This window comes from Polypterus senegalus, chromosome 15, assembly GCF_016835505.1.
Source record: "Polypterus senegalus isolate Bchr_013 chromosome 15, ASM1683550v1, whole genome shotgun sequence".
NCBI lineage: Eukaryota > Metazoa > Chordata > Cladistia > Polypteriformes > Polypteridae > Polypterus > Polypterus senegalus.
The window spans coordinates 88,088,601-88,110,224 of NC_053168.1; the positions used below are offsets into that span (position 1 = coordinate 88,088,601).

Below are 21,624 nucleotides of genomic sequence, written 5' to 3' on the forward strand. Positions count from 1 at the left end.
ACATCTCCTTTTCAAACTGTTTAAATCTCGGCAGCATTGTGTCTGAGTAATCTTTAAAAGAAACAAAAGCTTTTGGCAAATGCTTACATCTCCATGATTTCCTTTACCGTCATTACCATACTTTCCTGTACCGTCATCAGTCCACACCTTGAACCTGTCCCAGTCATTCAATACATAAGACACAATGTTCCTCCGGATATCAAGAGTGAGCCTGATATGGCCGTGCAATATGTAACAAAGAGAATGGAAAAGGTAGGTGCCATCTCCGGGCATGGAAACCACTCGGTAAGTGACAGTTCTTTGATCGATGGTGATCACTCGATAGACATGATAATGGGGGTACGGTTGGATTGATAAAGGAAATGGGTACCTGAACAATGTAAAGCAAGTCTAAAATACCTACACAATAACTACAATTGTAATAAATGAACAATAAAACAGCGGAGAAGCTGTGGATTAAATAAAAAGTCTGTAGTTATCAGTAGGGAGACGTGAATCCTGTGGCGAAGCAAGGAAGGGAATGTAGAGACCGGAAAGACGGACGGTCTTATATAGGCAGGCAGCCAACAATGTGGGAGGCGTTGGGATTGGAGACCCAAAACCACCTCACATGGTGACCGAGCTGCAGACTATGGACATATATATGTACGAAAGTAGGTTTCAGTTAGCGTTGGGAACCCGCGTACCAAATTTCTTGAAGATGGGTCCATAAGTAACAAAGACAGTTGAAAAGTTCAATATGGCGGCCGACAGTGGCATCATATGACCGAAATAAGTACGTACATTGGTTTCGGTTAGCGCAGGGAAGCCACCTACCAAATTTCGTGGAGATGGGACCATAAATAAGAAAGTTCAACATCGCGGACGTTGTAGACCGTTATGACCGTTACGCGTAGAATTTCTAAATGAAACCTGCTTAACTTTTGTCAGTAAGCTGTAAGGAATGAGCCTGCCAAATTTCAGCCTTCTACGTACACTGGAAGTTGGAGAATTAGTGAGTGAGTCAGTGAGGGCTTTGCCTTTTATTAGTATAGATTGCTCATCAACATTTAAAAAACATCCATTGGAATTTAACTCATTGTCACCCTTGTATAGAAACGGCAGACACAAAAAAATATTAGAAAAAAAAGCTTTACATTTTGGCAGCTCTCGATTGCGGCCAAAAAAAAAAATAAGACGTTGCCAGTGAATTTGGAATTTCGCCATCGACGCTGTCAACTTTCTTGAAAGGCTAAGCAAAAAAAGAAAAAAAATCTTGGCTTGCAAATGTATGTGAACTGCTGCATTTGAAGACGTCAAAAAAGCAGTTTTTATGCGGTTCAGAGATGCTTATTCAAGAAACATTCCTATTAATGTGACACTCATTCAAGAAAATGTGAGGTTTGTAAACTCTCTTGGGACCTCCTGTAACTGGACAACACACCGAACAGCGTCGTGAAGTCCGATCTCCGCGTCTATGGAAGACTGTTTATCTGTTGCTGGGGCAACAGCTGGCTTAAAGATATTTTGCGTCTCTCTGTCAAAGCAAACAGAAAAGATATCGATGGATGATGCAGCCTGACTGCTGTGTCTGTGTATAGCAGAGTGGCAGATCACACTACAATAAATAAGTGTGCCGTTCCTGTTTCAAGCTGAATAAAGTTTGTTTTCCTAAAGTACTGAGGCTCAGCCTCGTGTTTTGGGGTGCAAGACAGGGACTTATAGCGCGACCCTGATCTTTTATGATTTGCTTCTGTGTCACTTCACTGCAGTGCTATGAGCCTGTTTTTGCCTTTCCCCAGCAACAGGCAAACAATCTTCCACAGACGCTGCAATCGTGCTTCAGGAAAGTGTATTATCACAAGGAAATGCTGAGAAAAATTCTCGGCAGCATAGCTTATAGGCAGGAGGAGATTAAAATTAACAGAAAAGAAGCTAGTTAAAAAAAAAAAAAAGCACTATAGTAACAAATACAGAATCTCATTACAATGAAATTTTCATTATAACATTATTTTTTTAGGTCCCTGGGAGTTTGTTGTAATGGAATTTTACTTGTATGTGGGAAAAATTAGTGAGGAAGCTTAGCAATAACCATCCATACTCGCAACTGCCATTTCTAGAAAGTTTTCCTAAGAATGTCCTATTCACCATATGATATACATAGAGTTACCAGTTTGTTGGGAACACTTCCCGCCCAAATTCAGCATTGGTGTGCAGAATGTTATTTCATAGTGCACCATTTACCAGAATTCATTTAGAAGAGGCAACAACAGCTGAAGCCAATCGCTGGTGCAAGTATTGGCACAGAAACATTAAAACTGGACCTTTTACGATGGATGGGGGGAAAGGTTGCTTACTGGACAAACCCAGGTTCCTTTTGCACTATGTATAGTGTTAGTGTGACTGTGTAGGAAATGTGTTCCTGGCACACACAATGATGCCCATTAGAGATGCCTGAACGAAAAGGGGCATCTGAACATTCTTACTGACCAAGTTTATCACTTTGTCTACATTCCGTTGATACATTGGTGAACACTTCCAGCATGACAACACACTGTATGGCAAGGCACGTGTTGTCACCAAATGCTTTTTGGAAAATAACCAAGAGTTTTCGTTCTTCAGCGCCCTACATTAGTACCTGGAACTCAATGCTATTGAGCATTTTTGGAATGAGGTAGAAAGGTTTCTTTATAGAAAGACCATGCAGCTGTCCAATTATTTATGTATCATAAAAATTTCTCAATAATTACAACAAAGGGATAGGCAACAAAACCTTAATGTAATGTGGAAACATACTGTATACTAAGAGACATTATGCAGTATATGTAAGGTTTGCTCTGGAGTATCCATTTCAGATATCAACAATCCTAGGATCACCACAGGCAAATGACAGTTTAGTTTGATGCCTAAATTCTGGAAACGCAGTGGGTGTCTTATCATAAATGACGAGCCTGAAGCCTAGCTTATATTTGATGAGAACATGCAAGGCATGAGGGCTGTGCTGTGAAAATGACATAAAATGGTCATAAAATTTCAAGGAAACCTGTAAAAACGTTAGAAATGCATATGTTCATTATGTAGGTGACCCACTCTTGGGAATACCAAAGTAACGAAATTTTGAGAATAACAAATACTTTTTGCTTGCACAGACAAATATTCATAAAAGGTCATGTTTAGCTGATTTCTTTAGTGAAATTTCAGTATAGCAAAAATATTGTGATGCGAAAAATACTTAACTCCGTGCCTATACTTTCATAGAGTCTCGGGAACCCTGCAACAGACTGTCTGTCTTGTTAGCCCAAAAGAAAGTGACAGCCTGTTGTGAAATTTCCAGTCTTTGTGAGAGTGTAGGTGCAACATCATACACCAACCGAATTCGGAGTCCATTCTCCACCGAGCGTCCGTGTAGGTAGTTGTGTCGTGTGCAGATGTTAAATTGTTGGAGTTTCATAGCACTTCGCAAAATTTTCTTTGTAATGAACAAAAAAGTGAGAAACTGAGTTAGTTTATGCTAGGAAGCAAAAGTTACATCTAACGTATCATTTTCAAAGAAAATATTTTTTGCAGTATAAGAAGCGCTGGTGTTAAGCTTGGATCACTGAGTTGCAAAAGACACAAAGAGGAGTCCATGTTTCCAAGGAAATACAGGTACTTTATTACAATATAGAGAAGGTGGGTACAGTCTCAGGACTTCATTCAAAATAGGAGCTGTTACTTCAATACTTGAGCACACAAGATAGGAGCTGCAACACTGGGTCAGTCATCCTGCTTTGGCTTTCTTCCTCAGATGAACACCAGTGGCTCGGAATCACTGCTGTGACAGATGAGGACAGTGCAAGGACTAGCAGGTCACAGCTCGCTGTTAAATATTCTAAACATTGTGTGACAAGCATAGTATGTGTTAAGCCTGATCCTGCAGAAGACAATCAATTGCTTTGCTCTTGGTTTACCGCTTACCAGAAATACCAGAGCAGCTATGGAGTGGTCTTTGTGCTGCTGCAGTTAGAGATGGCAAATCGCCTGCAACCCCGGTCACAATAGTATACAGTGATCGCTCGCTATATCGCACTTCGACTTTTGCGGCTTCACTCCATCGCGGATTTTAAATGTAAGCATATCTAAATATATATCACGGATTTCTGTGGACAGTGGGTCTTTTAATTTATGGTACATGCTTCCTCAGTTTGTTTGTCCAGTTGATTTCATACAAGGGACGCTATTGGCGAATGGCTGAGAAGCTACCCAATCAGAGCACGTATTACATGTTAAATAAAACTCCTCAATGATATAAGATATGCTTCCCGCACAGTGCTTCGCACACTTCAAAGCTGTAACAGCCCGTATTGATTTTTGATTGATTGCTTTTCTCTGTTTCTCACTCTCTCTGACATTCTCTGCTCCTGACGGAGGGGGTGTGAGCAGAGTGGCTGTTTGCCCTATTGGTTTTTGCTTGTTTACTTTTCTCTCTGTCTCTGACATTCTGTGCTCCTGACGCGCGCACTCCTTTGAAGAGGAAAATATGTTTGCATTCTTTTAATTGTGAGAAAGAACTGTCATCTTTGTCTTGTCATGGAGCACCGTTTAAACTTTTGACTAAAGGGTGTTATTTCATGTCTAGAGGGCTCTAATAATGTTAAAAAACGTATTTAGAAGGTCGTAGACAGGTTTTCTATGCTCTATCTGCGAAAATATTAGATTTATAAATAAAGAATCCTACTTTGTGGAAATTCATTTATCTGTCTGGAGCGGATTAACCGCGATAAACGAGGGTTTACTGTATAACTATGCGGAGAATATTTATAAACAGTGTGGGAGAGTTTATAAGGGCTTAAAATATATAAAAATAACCATACAAACATGGTTTCTACTTTGTGGATTTTTCACCTATCATTGGAGGTTCTGGAACGCAACCCCCGCGATCGAGGAGGGATTACTGTATATAGTGTTTTCCCCATATTCGTTATAACAATATTTTTATGGTCCAATGAATTCCATTAAAACGGGATACTACCTTGAGTTACACATCTGAATAGACATAGTGATGGAAGGGCTATACAGTAGATAGGTCTGAGAAAGAAAAAGCGAGTTGTTTTGACTATGTTAGTTACTATAATTAATGGAAAAGCCATATTGACAGCTAAGAAAACGCTATGCTAAAATAAGTTTAACAGCTTGATATGAATGTATGGTACACATATACTGCTAGCTTAAATCATTTCAAAGTTTAATTCCAGCTTCATCTTCCTTCAGTAATTTTATTTTTCTGCAAATATTTAAATAGCCCTGCATCTTGCTCATGATACACCCTGCAGAGCAGATATTCTGTTCTGTAAGGTTCAAGGCAGTGAACCCATTTATAGCTTTACATCCTGTCTAAAGGAAGCCAGTGGAATAAAAGGTAAACTGACTATATTAAACTATATATCCTATTTCTTTAACAGGGGTCTAACAGGTAGAGGAAGGAATCTTTTTTGGGGGGGATGGGGATATTACAAGTGAGTGTTTAAATTAACTAGTTAGATTTGGACCTCAAGGAATGGTAGTTGGTGTTACTTTGGAGTAACACTCTTAACCTCCTTGGCATCAACCCCAGTTGTACCTCGGACTTGGAATTCTACAGTATGTAGAAATGACTAAGCCAGAGTGTCTTTTGTGTTATGATGTGATGTACAGTGTTAAGTCCAAATCATGCTTGGGACAGTATTCTGTTGCCTTCTTGATGACTGTGTGAATTGGAATTTATGACCAAAACACCACTGAATTCATTGGCATGAAGTTGTAGCAAGGTGCAATATCTACCTGGTAAAATGACTACAATCAAATGGGAGGGCAAGAAAAAAGTTTATCACCTAAGCCAGGGGTCTCCATCTCCAGTCCTGGAGAGCTACTGAGGCTGCAGGCTTTCATTCTAATCCTTAATTATTGACCAGATTTTGCTGCTTATCAGTAAAGTTGCATCTTACCTTGGTTAGGTCTTACTGACTGCTTTGCATGAATCTGAACTCTGTTTTCAATAGCTAAATATACAATGTCTTGATTTGACATGAAAATGGTCAGAGTTTTAAATCTGCTAGTGTGCGAGTGGCTTATTTGGAAGTTTATATCAACCTTTTTGACATAACAGGCCTATTTTATGTTTGAAAGCTCCAGGAAATTTTAAAGGTAATTGGGACTTAGAATTGTAAAAGAGAAAGGTGCAGGATTCTGATAGTGATCACTCACTGGGCCTTCTGAAACTGGCCTTCTTAATGTGTGCCAGTAGGAGATGATGTTAATGTATTGTCTCTTATTGAGGTGGTGGTCAGTTCAGTCACATTTCCTTGGTCAGATCCCCATAATCTGAATGATGCTTGCTTGTATGTGTGTGGCACAGGAGCATGAGTTAAGTATGATGTACATAGTTTCCAGTGCTGAACAGAGCAGAATGTTAGTGACTCTGAACAAATTGAATTGTTCAAAGCAGAATTGCATACCATGCTATTAAGAAATGTACTGGATTAATTGAAAGGACAATGGTTTTCCATTGCTAGGTTCTTTTGAGAAAACATTTTATACAGTAGGTAAGCTTTTTTTTTTTTTTTTTAAAGCAGAAAACCTATATATACATTGTGTATACTTTCTACACAATGCCAATGTACCCTAGTGTTTTCTAAGCTTAACTAGAATATATTTTACTGTAGCCAGCAAATGTTCAGTGCTTTCCTTTCTTTACCTAGTAGTAAACCTTTCCATTTCGAAAGAAGTTGCACTATAGATAATGAACATGCATGATTAGATTACAGTAGGACCTCGGTTCACGACCATAATTTGTTCCAAAACCCTGGTCGTAAACCAATTTGGTCGTGAACTGAAGCAACTTCCCCCATAGGACTGTATGTAAATACAATTAATCCGTTCCAAACCATATGAACTGTAAGTAAATATATATATTTAAGTTTTTAAGCACAAATATAGTTAATTAAACCATAGAATGCACAGCATAATAGTAAACTAAATGTAAAAACATTGAATAACACTGAGAAAACCTTGAACAACAGAGAAAACTAACACTGCAATAGTTTGCGCTATAGCGTTACCAACCACCGGCTAAAAGCACTTTTTAAATGAGTTTTAAGCAAAGGGGAAAAAAATGAACATTTGAAAAAATCCATAATTTAATAAACCACCAAGAAAAATAACATTGCAACAATGCACTCTATGAACAGATCGCTGAAAACAGAAGTGAAAACAAAATCAAGCCCAGTGCATTCTTTAACTGCCTTCCTACATTAATGCGTCCAGATCTCTCTCGTGCTGCCTGTGTGTCTGCATCTCGGGCTGCCTCTGTGTGTGTGTGTGTGTGTCGCAATCTCTTGCGTGCTGCTCTCTCTGGCGCTGCCTGTGTGTGTGTGTGTGTGTGTGTGTGTGTGTGTGTGTGTGTGTGTGTGTGTGTCGCGCTCTGCGCTGCCTGTGTGTGTGCGCACGTGCGCCTCTCTGCGCTGCCTGTGTGTGTGTCGCGTTCTCTCGCGCTCTCTCTCTTGCTCGCTGCACAGAGAGAGACTGAACATGTACAAACCGAAAGGGAAACTGGCTTGTTCGTATACCGAGTGTGTGGTTGTGAACCGAGGCAAAAGTTTGGCCAACTTTTTGGTCGTAAACCGAGTTATACGTTTACCGGGACGTTCGTGAACCGAGGTTCCACTGTATATGCTACTTTATACCTTTTGTGTATGTTGTTTGCATTAAGAAAAGATTGCATCTGAAAGTAGCTCAGTGGGTGTAGTCTGTGCTGGCATATCCCATACTAGTTTTATAAATTAACCAAATGGCCTGCATAAAAAATATTTTGCTCTTGTTTTTTTCCTTTTCTTTCAAAATTGAAACAAATGTTACAAATTTAGCACCCTATCTTTAACTGCTGTTAAATAGGCATAATAAATTTGCAATGTTACAGTAGATGTACATTATTATTAACATCCTTGATAGGCACTTGTTTAAAGTTTAAGCTATTGCGTGGCTGCTTAGACAGTAGACTATGTGACGAAGACGCTATACCAGCACCTGACCCGACACAGACAGGCACGGGAGGCATACTTATAAAACAAATTAAATGTTTTATTTTCTTCGCCAGTGGGCAACACCTTCCCTGTTCCCACAGGCACAACACAGTCCCACAAACACAATACTTCTCTGCAGCAAGCTTAGTCCCTTTCCTCCTGAATCTGGCTCTCGAAGTGGTGTCAATGGCTCCTTTTATAGCCCACCTGGAAGTGCTCCAGGTGTTTGATCCATTTCCGGCTGCGCTTCCGTGTCTGGCGGAAGAACCACTCACATGTGCTCAGGAACCACTGCAGGGCCCCGTGGTGTTGGCCACGGACCCCAACAGGCTTGAATTCCAAAATCCCATGCCCGTAGCCCCGATGCAACCCACCGGGGCTGCCATATAGTGTTCCAGGGGAGGTACTGTCCTGACCAGGTTTGCTCCAGTGGTCAATAGAATGAAGAGGCACCCCGGCAATCTGTGACAACTGCTATTCTGTACATGCACGGAAGACTGCTTCACTCAGACTCTCTGAATTATTAGATGTAATTTCTCTACCAGAAAGTAAACATCCTATTTATAAAATTGTACATGGTTGCAAAGTTATACAAAAGTTAAGTTTTGAATACTCGGATTAAAAATAAGCAAATGCTCAATATTCAAATGTAGGTTAAAAGTTCAAAGTGCTACTACATGTACATTTGTACTTAAAACATATGCATTTGTGTGCAAAGCATGCAGAACATCAGACTTGTGCACTGATGCAATCTTCACTTGAAAAACACAGCTTATTACAAAAATAGGATTTTCAGTGCATGGGAAAGTGAAATGATCAAAGAGAAAAGTGGAAATCGGAACACTTCACATGCCCGTATGCATGTATGAAGCCCATACAAAATTTGCTAGTGGTTACTTAAATGTGTTAATTGTAATTGTTACTTTAGTCCCTCCCTTCTGCACTGTGCACCTTTCGGTTACTTGGGTGCAAACAATTGTCCATCTGTTTATTTTATACAAGTCAGGGCATGGTAAGTCTATTTGTGTTTCACAAATTGAGTTACTGAATATACTAAAGGCTCTGTTTTATTGATCTTTCATAGCAACAGCAGTGTAAAAGTCCAATTCTAAGTAAAAAGATATACAGCAAAATTTTAAAGCTGATTAAGTGTAGATGAAGTGTGCAAAAACAACCTGATGTAATAAGTTTACAGAACAGAAAGCCGGACAAGTCACAGATGCTGTGAGGGTCCTTAATTTAGTTTAATGTTGTAAGTAACTCTGAACAGAGTTCTTCCCCCTAACCCCAATTACAGATTAAGTAAAAATATTACATTTAACCTTAATTGTTTTTCATTATGCCTTTCTTTTAGGGATGTGTGTCAGTAGCCACCTATTTGTTCAGCTTTAGTCTTGAACTAATTTAAGCCATTAAGCATTCATCTTAGCAAATTTATGAGCAAAGCAATACTTGTAGAAAGCTGAAGAATAGCTTAAAATCTGTTGTCAGTATACCGGTTAACCAAAAATTGGAGCAGTACAGTATAAAAATTTGTTTTATAAATGACAGTACAAACTAACAGTTAAATGATTTAAAAAAATGATCATTGAAGTGATGGGCAAAATACAGAAGTACTGCAGTATATCATGTCTGGAGTAGCAAGTTAACCTAAAGGCTCTGTGGAAAAACTACAGCACTATATGCAATAACCTCAAATAGGTATGAAGTTCACCAACCTTTTGAGTGGTGGAGCCTCTCTGTTCAGGCAAAGTGATCTTTGCAAAGTGAGCAGGTGTTCATTCTCTTGTCCTCATAACACTGGTGTAAATGCAGAGAAGCTAATCCTTAATTATAACAACTTTTTCCTGGAATAAGAGTATTAGTTTTGCCACATTTCTCTTATTAGCTGCTCTTTAAAATAATGATCAGTTTATTTGTTGTTTTGGAAACTGGACAGAATCTGATTCTGGTTTCCAATTTTCAGTGTTTAATTATACTGATGAGTTATTGTTAGTGTTGTAAATACAGTTGCGATTTATGATTTTTCTAAATAATTAATGGATATTATTGGACATTATGTAATTTGCATGTATGTTGTATACTAGATACATAGATGAAATAACCTAGTATTTTACCAAAACCATGCAGTTCTCTCCTGTCTCATGTAACACTTTGTGGCTCTCTTGTTTGCTTTGACCTAGCAGAAGAAAAGTTTTAACAAAGACCAAAAGAGAAAAGTGTGAAGATAGTCCCTGAAATTGTTCAAGCCATAGGTGCAAGTTTTGAATAATTACTGCTGATGAATTTGTCACATCTAACGCTGTAACCTTTGATTATATATTATGACGATGTACTTGGATTTATATTGTGGAAATTACAGAAAAACTTAAGTCATTTCTGAACTCCTTTTCTTATTTATCCCATATAATATCCATACAGATGTATTATATAATGAATTCTAAAAATCGGCAGTGTGAATGTAGCTTTTGAAAAATGTCAAGTTGGTCTGTTTTCCTACATTTTGATCTGCATGTTAAATGTAACGTTCCTGATATTTTTTTTTTATTGCCATACCAACCTTAGTTTTATTGCATTGTTTTTTGTTTTTTTTCCTTTCCTCGTCAGAACGGATCACTTATACCAGGGAGTTCCTTTTAAGTCTATCACATTGTCCCATTTCAAAGAAGAAGCCTTCATTTTTGCCATTTCTCCCAGTAGTATTGGAGGAGCCGGTAGGTACTATTCATTTTGAGTTAACTTGTTAGCTTCAATCATTTATAGCTCATTGTACTAAAACCTCAGTGTATCCAGAGGTCTATGGTCCCCACATAATGTGTATTTATTAAATATGTGTCTCTTTTATGATAAGTTTTTTGTTTGTCGCATTTTAACATAAGCTAGTTGGCAGCTTTATGAAAATACTATCACAATATGACATAACAAAACATCCGTATCCTACAAAAGGTGTGTGTTTTAAGTTTTAGTAAATGTCTTGAAAATTTTTGATAGAAAAATGTATGCCTGCTTGCATTGGTATCCTTTGCAAATAAATGTTGCATACCTAATTTTTGAGGTACTAGAGCCCATTTATAGTTTTTGTAGTTTATGCTTGTTTCTCTCTTAAGGGAAAACTTTTGTGCTTCTTTTATCTTATTTGATGATGCATTTTCTGTTTGAAATAAAGACTTAATTTTCCCTGTCTGGTGTACACAGACTTTTGTATGGGAGAATGTATATAGTATTTTGCAACCTTAACAACATTTGATGAGTATTTTAAAGTACACTAGGTTTTAAAATACAGATAGGTCCATAAATATTTGGACAGAGACAACTTTTTTTTATATAATTTTGGTTCTGTACATTACCACAATGAATTTTAAATGAAACAACTCAGATGCAGTTAAAGTGCAGACTTTCAGTTTTAATTCAGTGGGTTGAACAAAAGGATTGCATAAAAATGTGAGGCAACTAAAGCATTTTTTAACACAATCCCTTTATTTCAGGGGCTCAAAAGTAATTGGACAAATTAAATAACTGGAAATAAAATGTTCATTTCTAATATTTGGTTGAAAACCCTTTGCTGGCAATGACAGCCTGAATTCTCGAACTGATGGACATCACCAGATGCTGGGTTTCCTCCTTTTTAATGCTCTGCCAGGCCTTTACTGCAGTGGCTTTGAGCTACTTTTTGTATGAAAATGTGCTATATTAATAAATGTTGTTGTTGTTGTTGTAGCTTTCAGTTGCTGTTTGTTTGTGGGCCTTTCTGTCTGAAGTTTAGTCTTCAACAAGTGAAATGCATGCTCAATTGGGTTAAGATCAGGTAAATGACTTGGCCATTCAAGAATTTTCCACTTCTTTGCTTTAATAAACTTCTGGGTTGCTTTGGCTGTATGTTTTGGGTCATTGTCTATCTGTATCATGAAACGCCTCCCAATCAATTTGACTACATTTAGCTGGATTTGAGCAGACAGTATGACTCTGAACACCTCAGAATTCATACGGCTGCTTCTGTCCCGTGTCACATCATCAATAAACACTAGTGTCCCAGTCCCACTGGCAGCCATGCACGCCCAAGCCATCACACTGCCTCCACCGTGTTTTACAGATGTGGTATGCTATTGATAATGAGCTGTTCCACACTTTCTCCATACTTTTTTCTTGCCATCATTCTGGTAGAGGTTGATCTTGGTTTCATCTGTCCAAAGAATGTTTTTCCAGAACTGTGTTGGCTTTTTTAAATGTTCTTTAGCAAAGTCCAATCTAGCCTTTCTATTCTTGAGGCTTATGAGTGGCTTGCACATTGCAGTGCACCCTCTGTATTTACTTTCATGCAGTCTTCTCTTTATGGTAGACTTGGATATCGATACGCATACCCTCTGGAGAGTGATGTTCACTTGGTTGGCTGTTGTGAAGGGGTTTCTCTTCACCATGGAAATGATTCTGCGATCATCCACCACTGTTGTCTTCCGTGGACGTCCAGGTCTTTTTGCGTTGCTGAGTTCACCAGTGCTTGCTTTCTTTCTCAGGATGTGCCAAACTGTAGATTTTGCCACTCGTAATATTGTAGCAATTTCTCGGATGGGTTTTATCTGTTTTCGCATCTTAAGGATGGCTTCTTTCACCTGCATGGAGAGCTCCTTTGGCCGCATGTTGCCTGTTCACAGCAAAATCTTCCACATGCAAGCACCACACCTCAAATCGACTCCAGACCTTTTATCTGCTTAATTGATAAGACATAACGACGGACTTGCCCACACCTGCCCATGAAATAGCCTTTGAGTCAATTGTCCAATTACTTTTGAGCCCCTGAAGGGATTGTGTTAAAAAAAATGCTTTAGTTGCCTCACATTTTTATGTAATCGTTTGGTTCACCCCACTGACTTAAAGCTGAAATTGTGCCCTTCAACTGCATCTGAGTTGTTTCATTTAAAATTCATTATGGTAATGTACAGAACCAAAATTAGAAAAAAGTTGTCTCTGTCCAAATATTTATGGACCTAACTGTATATGGCATAATAAACCTAATGTTACAACAGGCCAATCAATCTGTTATCCTCTGTACCACTGTCTATTGTAGTTTATTGTCATTAACTTTTTTGGGAAGTGCACGTTTTGGTTAAAATGGTTTGACAATGCATCTTTGGTTTGGTGCATGGAGTTTTCTCTAATGCAAATTTCCACTTAGCTTATGATTTCCTAACCAGTTTGTCTATCATTTTATTTTGCTACAGAGGAAGATGTTATATGCTTTCAGCTCATACAGTGGTTAATGTGGCCTGAGATTAATGTAAGTCATGACAATTTTGATTTAATTTATAAAAGTATATTTTAAAAACCTGGTGATTTACAGTACCAAGCCTTGCATGACAGGAACATGAGAAACAGAGCAGCTCATCACCATTGTATTCTTTAATCTACAGGGTGGTTCAGATCTAATTATACAATTATGAAAAGGCGAACACATCGCACCCGCTGTTGGATTGACAACCACCTCCCTGACATTTTGGAATGCGGGGCAGGTGCTGCCATCTATCAGCAACAAAAATAATTTTTTGTGAATTCTCTATGTAATAAACTTAAGTTATTGTGTAATGAAAATTGCATAATTAGATCTGGACTACCCTATATAACTGGAATTGATAAAATTAAAGTTCAACAAATAGTTTCTAGAGAGAGCTGGATTATGTCCTTTACTAAAGCTAAAAGGATACATTTGTCCTAACTTACTTTCTCTTTTGTAATATCCATTGATGTTTTGATACTATAAACTAATAATGATTTTGATGCAATCTGAGTCAACTCAGATTGGCTGTTTTCCATGGAAGTTCCAATTATTCCAGGTTTTTAATGTTTTTGCTATACTTTTGTTTGGGTCCCATTGTCAAGAACTGCATAAAACCACAGAGGTGTGACTTGAGACAACACCCAGGCATTATTATGGGATGTATAAGCAACAAAATATAAGAATAACCATTTCAATATTCATTAAAATATGAGGAATTAGCCAAAGTGTCATTTTAAAGGTGTCCTCTAGTGGAGAGATGATTCTACAAAGAAACTTATTGCGTATCTGCTTGTGACATGTAATAGGAGTAGTGTTATGGAAATATTAAGGACTTAGTGGCATTATATTTGGATGAAATTGTAGAGGACTTCCTTATTTATGTGTGTGTTATACTGTACCTCAAAAGAAACTTGTAGTTAACTCTACCATTGGCATTATGTTCCCCCGACCTCCATAAACTGGTTTTCCAATGCTTATGTTGAAGAGACCCTGTGGACACACAGAGTGAGGTTATAAAACCCTTTTTTCATCAAACTATCCTTTATGCTTTTCAAATCTTTATTAAAAAAAAAAAAAAAGTTGTTTTTGACTTTGCTTTTTGTCCCTCGTTTTGGATTTGGTAATGGTTTGATGAAGTCCTGATCTCGACTCTTTGGCTTTTTTTGCTATGTCTGTTTTTCTGGGTACTCTCAATATTTTAGTTAGTCTGTCTAGCATAACTATTGTTTTTTTAAAACTTGTTCACAATATCTCTGTACATTTAGTTTATGTCTTGTACTCTGTTATAGCTGTTCAGTCTTGATACCTATGCTTTTTTTTTTTTAAATGCCACTGATGTAATGATCTCTGACTATTGATCAGTGATCACATACATTGTAGTCCATTTAGCACGTCATTTTACTTCCAGTAGTGCTTTTTCTTCTTGCTAACCTGTAGTTTAATACCACTAGATTCAGATGTTTTTTTTTTCTACTACTTTTTTCCATGTGATTACAAAATTCTAGCTCCACTATATTTACATAATGTGGTTATTAATATACATGACACTTTCAGGAAACATTATTGCATATCTCTGGTCTTCGGTGAACAGATGTATACAAAATTTTTTTAGAAGAGTGGGGGCATTTATGGACTTTAATTGGGAGGAACCCAGTTAATTTAAGTATAGGCAAGTGACACCATGGGTGTAATGGTGTACAAGTCGATGCCCCAGAGACTTCACTTTCAAATTGTGTGAATATTCTGCAACTTTTTTCTTTGAAAGTTTCTGGGAAACAGCTAACATTCGATGATTTAGACTTTTGTGTTTTGGTTTTTCCCCTTTGGTTACACGAACGAAAAAACAATATTTCACTGTTTTCATAAATTATCTAGTTCTGTGTCTATGAAGTGGATTGCATCTAATGCTGTTTATGTACTTTGTATCCCCAGTTATGTATGATTACAAAATGTTTACCGTGTGTATACTACCTGACAAAAGTTTTAGAACACCTCAGTTTTCTTGACATTTAATCCATTGAAATGCAATGAATGACCTAAAATGGTGAAAATGTACAGTTAGCAGTAATCTGATAGAGGTTTAAATTTTAAAGTTTAGGTTAGCAAAAACTGAAAAAAGGAATTATTATAAATGGGAATTTAGGGAACAAACAATAGGTTTCAACCTTGTTCTGCAGCAATTAAAGACAATTGAGCCTTGCAAGTTGAAGCAAACATTTTGCACAGGTGTCCCAACTTCTGTTGATTACTTAAATATCTCTTTTTTTTTTTTTATAGCATTTTGTTGAATTTATTAAAATAAAACATTCCATACTAGCAAGTCAAATTTTACAAAACTAGGTTCAAATCAAGTCAGCCCCCACCCATGAGAGAGAGCGCGAGAGAGAGCTAGACCAACATATTGAAACTTTTGATAATAGAAAAGATAAGTAAATAGAATAAAAAGGGGAAGAGAATCCACTTCCTCAATTTAAATGCTTATTCTAAAATATTTTAGTTCTGCACAGATCCTCTAGGTGAGTATTTGATTTTTTTCCAATTTCAAGTAGTGTATAACCTCGCCAATCTATACTAATAAAAGGCAAAGCCCTCACTGACTGACTGACTCACTCATCACTAATTCTCCAACTTCCCGTGTAGGTAGATGGCTGCAATTTGGCAGGCTCCTTCCTTACAGCTTACTTACAAAAGTTAAGCAGGTTTCATTTAGAAATTCTACGCGTAACGGTCGACAACGTCTGCCATGTTAAACTTTATTTATGGCCCCATCTTCACGAAATTCAGTAGGTGGCTTTTCTGCGCTAACCGAAGTACGTACTTATTTTGGTGGTATGACGCCACTGTCGGCCACCATATTGAACTTTCCAACGGTCTTTGTTACTTATGGGCCCATCATCAAGAAATTTGTTACGCGGGTTCACAATGCTAACTGAATCCTACTTATGTACATATATACATCCATATCCTGCAGCTCGGTCGCCATCCCAACGCCTCCCTGTGGTGTTGTGGGTCCACAGCTCGTTTAGCAAAGGCCAGTTTTTTAAATAATCACTGCACTTTAGGTGGCTTCGTGAGGGGGCGTAGTGGTTGTAGCAATCTGCGGGGTGATCTGCGGTGTGGGTTTAGGAATCTCCAGGGGGCTGGTAAGTTATGATCAGTTACAAACTGTATGATTTGTTTTTGCAGTGTTAGGTGTCATCACCCCTGTGGCAGGGGACCTGTCGAGGTCTGGATTTAAAGCACAAGTAAAATTATCAGTCATTATTTTGAGAGTGTGCACATTGGGAATGGATGAAATACCTATCATCCATTTTGGGTGCGTAGATATTTATCAAAATTACTTAACAGTTAAATAAATTACTCATGACGATCACATATTGCCCTTCAGGATCAGATACTAAATCTGATACTACAAATGAGATTGTTCTATGTATAAGAATTCCCACACCTCCAATTTTCTTTGTAAAGCTGGAATGCAATATTTGGCCGGTCCAGTCTCTGTGCAGCCAGACTTGATTCTTGTTTACTATGTGGGTTTCCTGTAAAAATACTACTTTTAGTGTTTAGACCTGTTAGGTGGGAGAATACTTTCTTTCTCTTTAATTTGCGATTGAGACCTTTAACATTACATCTCAAAAAGTTAACGGTTGGATCTTCAGGTGACATTCTGTAGTCTTAATTTAAGATGAAAAATTTCCAATTTTTCCATGTGTTATTGCAATGAAGCCTATTATTAAGTTGGCTCTTACAATCATAATAAGTAGCTTGTTCTCTTTCTTAATAACCCCCCTCACCACCACCATTTTGACACCCCGAGATTGGCTAGACTACATTTCTGAAAGTCCCAGTCCTCTGACATACCTAGAGACTGAGCACGTCCAAAACAAAACAAGCCCTCCAGCAGTGGTGCATAACGATTAAAATAAAATAAAGATATCTATTGGCCATACAGTCTAAATGTAAATGGTTTGAGAAAGTAAACCACAAGGAATGATGTTAAACAGTAGACCTGGATAAGCAGATAACATTTGATAGTAAGGCCTAATATAATGAACCAAGGGTATGCTGTTCCATTATGGGGAAAAAAATTCCACATACATACATACACTCAATTGTAATTAAAACAAAAATGGCAGGTAAGGAAATAGAATGTATAATTACGGAATGAGTTTCATTGCAAATGGATCCTACAGCAGGTAAGATCATCTTTGCCATGCCGGGACACGATGCAACTTGTTCGTCTTTCAAAAAGTGTCAGGATCAGTTTTCTTAGCTCTTTTTCGTTGAGGTAAAAATGTTGAACTTGCCTTGAATGTCCACTTTCAGTTTGGCAGGATACAAGAGGCTGCATCTGATCTCTGCTTTCCGTAAGCACTGTTTAATTATGTAAAATGCGGTACATTTAGCAGCTGTTGAGGGTGACAAATCGGGGGAAAATACGAATGTGGTTATTTTCAAATATAATCTAGTTTCGTTTTGAGAAGTAACATATGTAGTTTAAACTGTAGTTTTTCAAAACACATGATGAAAGTCCTAGGCTTTGATGTATTCTGTCCACGTATACGGTAAGCTGCTGCTATCTTGGTGTCTGATTTGAAATCCTCTCAAATTATTTTAGAGAATAGTTCAGCTAAGAATTTCACTGGGTTTGGACTTTTGTGATTTTCAGGGAGACCTTCGATTCTGATATTTTTCCTTCTGCATCCATCTTCCAGTGCACCTAGTCTTGTCTCCAGGCACTTTGCATTCGGAATTTGCAGCTATGGCTTTATCAGGGGTAGATGCCTGTTGTTTCGCTATTTTAATACGAGTCGTGAACGTTTGCTTAATGTCTTCAAACTGAGCACCAAGTTCTCTAAGCTTATTCTCAGATTTAGACGCATTTTCCTCTATTTGTTTCCTCAATCTTTCCTAGCATACCTTTTTAAAGGCTGCCTGAAAGCGATTACTTAAATGGGTTTCCTGGTCTTTAATATCCTGAAACAGCTTCGCATTTGTCTTGTCTTGTGCCTGTCCTTCATTTCTTTCCTTATCATTTATGTCCTTCTTTATATTATCCTTGAGCTCCTTTATGTCTTGAGCTGTGGTCATTGTGGCGATCATTGTCTTTTTGAGTCTTTGACAAAGTGGAAAAGCATTGTTCTATGCATGGGCAGGAGTGATGTCTTTCATCCATCCGTAGGTGAGCTCTAGAGTTCCATGCAGTTGTTTGATTTTGATACCTTTTCTTTGAACATGCCACCTCCAAACATGGGCACAACTGGTTTGCTAACAAGCAGGATTAGGTTTTTGCAGAGGTTGCTTGCTCAGGATACTTTGAAATAGCTTTTGACCCTAACTGTATTCAGCACTAGGTAGCACTTGACTGCTCTTGTCTCCCTGTCAATTAGATTCTAAGTGTATATAATACAGTGGTGTGAAAAACTATTTGCCCCCTTCCTGATTTCTTATTCTTTTGCATGTTTGTCACACAAAATGTTTCTGATCATCAAACACATTTAACTATTAGTCAAATATAACACACGTAAACACAAAATGCAGTTTTTAAATGATGGTTTTTATTATTTAGGGAGAAAAAAATCCAAACCTACATGGCCCTGTGTGAAAAAGTAAGCCCCCTGAACCTAATAACTGGTTGGGCCACCCTTAGCAGCAATAACTGCAATCAAGCATTTGCGATAACTTGCAATGAGTCTTTTACAGCGCTCTGGAGGAATTTTGGCCCTCTCATCTTTGCAGAATTGTTGTAATTCAGCTTTATTTGAGGGTTTTCTAGCATGAACCGCCTTTTTAAGGGCATGCCATAGCATCTCAATTGGATTCAGGTCAGGACTTTGACTAGGCCACTCCAAAGTCTTCATTTTGTTTTTCTTCAGCCATTCAGAGGTGGATTTGCTGGTGTGTTTTGGGTCATTGTCCTGTTGCAGCACCCAAGATCGCTTCAGCTTGAGTTGACGAACATTGGCCGGACATTCTCCTTCAGGATTTTTTGGTAGACAGTAGAATTCATGGTTCCATCTATCACAGCAAGCCTTCCAGGTCCTGAAGCAGCAAAACAACCCCAGACCATCACACTACCACCACCATATTTTACTGTTGGTATGATGTTCTTTTTCTGAAATGCTGTGTTCCTTTTACGCCAGATGTAACGGGACATTTGCCTTCCAAAAAGTTCAGCTTTTGTCTCATCAGTCCACAAGGTATTTTCCCAAAAGTCTTGGCAATCATTGAGAGCCCTAATGTTCTTTTTTCTTAACAGTGGTTTGCGTCTTGGAAATCTGCCATGCAGGCTGTTTTTGCCCAGTCTCTTTCTTATGGTGGAGTCGTGAACACTGACCTTAATTGAGGCAAGTGAGGCCTACAGTTCTTTAGACGTTGTCCTGGGGTCTTTTGTGACCTCTCGGATGAGTCGTCTCTGCGCTCTTGAGGTAATTTTGGTTGGCCGGCCGCTCCTGGGAAGGTTCACCACTGTTCCATGTTTTTGCCATTTGTGGATAATGGCTCTCACTGTGGTTTGCTGGAGTCCTAAAGCTTTAGAAATGGCTTTATAACCTTTACCAGACTGATAGATCTCAATTACTTCTGTTCTCATTTGTTCCTGAATTTCTTTGGATCTTGGCATGATGTCTAGCTTTTGAGGTGCTTTTGGTCTACTTCTCTGTGTCAGGCAGCTCCTATTTAAGTGATTTCTTGATTGAAACAGGTGTGGCAGTAATCAGGCCTGGGGGTGGCTAGGGAAATTGAACTCAGGTGTGATACACCACAGTTAGGTTATTTTTTAACAAGGGGGCAATTACTTTTTCACACAGGGCCATGTAGGTTTGGATTTTTTCTCCCTAAATAATAAAAACCATCATTTAAAAACTGCATTTTGTGTTTACTTGTGTTATATTTGACTAATGGTTAAATGTGTTTGATGATCAGAAACATTTTGTGTGACAAACATGTAAAAGAATAAGAAATCAGGAAGGGGGCAAATAGTTTTTCACACCACTGTATGTATGAATAACTCTTACAGATCCCATTAACACACTAAAAACTTTGCCTACAGCGATCAGTGCGGTCTGCCCTCAAAAATCTGAAACAGACCCCTACATATTCTATATAGGCAGCCTCTAATGCAACCAATGGTTTGAGCACACACACACAGCCATCTACTCATCCAGCATAACAAACTATATCTATTCTAGAGCTAACTGTTTAGTTCTGTTTAATTCTGGGACACCCACCCATTTGGCTTCAGGTAATCCCTACCTACATTGTTACTATCATTAGGTCCTCCTAATAAAGCAAAGACTGTGGTTGATCCATATCCTGTCAACCTTGCATCTTTAGCGCCTTGTGAATATGTGTAGGCACCTTGCTGGTCTGGCATTCAGTTGTAATATAAGCCCTTGAAATGTATTTTCGAGAAATCGGTGCACACTTCTTAAACTCCTCCAGCTTTCTAGACACTGTCAGATGTGTTTGTTTTAGTAACTAAAATAAGGTGTCAAAGAAATTAAGATGTCTTTTATATAGACTGCTCACATAATATATTTTATAATTCCTTTCCAAGTATCTTTAGATTGTCTGTCTGGTTATTACACTTGGCCGGTCTGTTGCTTTTATTGGAAGCTAACTGAACACGTATTGAGTAAAACTGGAAATACCACCTTCTAAGGATCTTGCTGTCAATCCCCATCTTCCCAGTTTTGGTTTTGCAATGAAAGAATCTCATGGACATACAATGAACTAAACAGAAGTAAAGGCAGCAAAAAACAGAACATATGTTAGACTTCAATATTGTGATTTGTATTATGTGGCAGTACTATGTAATCCCTCTCCCCAGTTTTTGTCAAAGGAGGGCTGAAATGAAGTTTAATATATATGTTAACTAATATGGACACTACTCCTATTCTCCTATATATCTGGTATTTTGCGGAGGTAAGTTTCTTGACAACTTATTACAGAATTGATGCAGCGTCTTAGAGATGATGGGCTTCAACCCAGGTGGTCTGCTTCAAAATGCACCTCCCTGCAATGGGCATTGTGCTGCCTGCCATATCCAAGGTAAGATGGATCTGTGGATCCTGCTTGTCCTAATCCTGAAGGTGATTAGCACCATATGAGGTGTATTTAATTATTTTCAATATCCTATTCACCCTCTTGGTTTTGTTGGTTTTTTTTTTTTTGTAACTCCCAATGTGGCATATACAGTAATTCCTTCCTCCAGAGAACTTGTGAACGGAGTTCCTCAATCCAAAACTGTGAATTCATGGACTGCTGTGGATCTTGTTCTTTAGGGTAAGGAGGAACGACCTCCTCAGTCTGTCAGTGGAGCAGGACAGTGAGAGCAGT

The 21,624-nt window shown here is 38.2% G+C and overlaps 1 protein-coding gene across 6 annotated transcripts in view; it reads left to right on the forward strand.

Annotated features, from left to right (window-relative positions):
* The window catches only part of gra (granulito), a 73,408-nt gene that overhangs the window by 50,348 nt on the left and 1,436 nt on the right, over nt 1–21,624 (forward strand). For all 6 annotated transcript variants that reach the window (XR_005630758.1, XM_039737449.1, XM_039737447.1 and 3 more), the window contains 2 exons: nt 10,623–10,729; nt 13,232–13,287. Coding sequence is in view for 5 of the 6 variants with exons in the window: in XM_039737449.1 (XP_039593383.1) it covers nt 10,623–10,729; nt 13,232–13,270 (146 nt within the window). In the remaining variant the exon portion in view is untranslated. The remainder of the gene's footprint in view (nt 1–10,622; nt 10,730–13,231; nt 13,288–21,624) is intronic.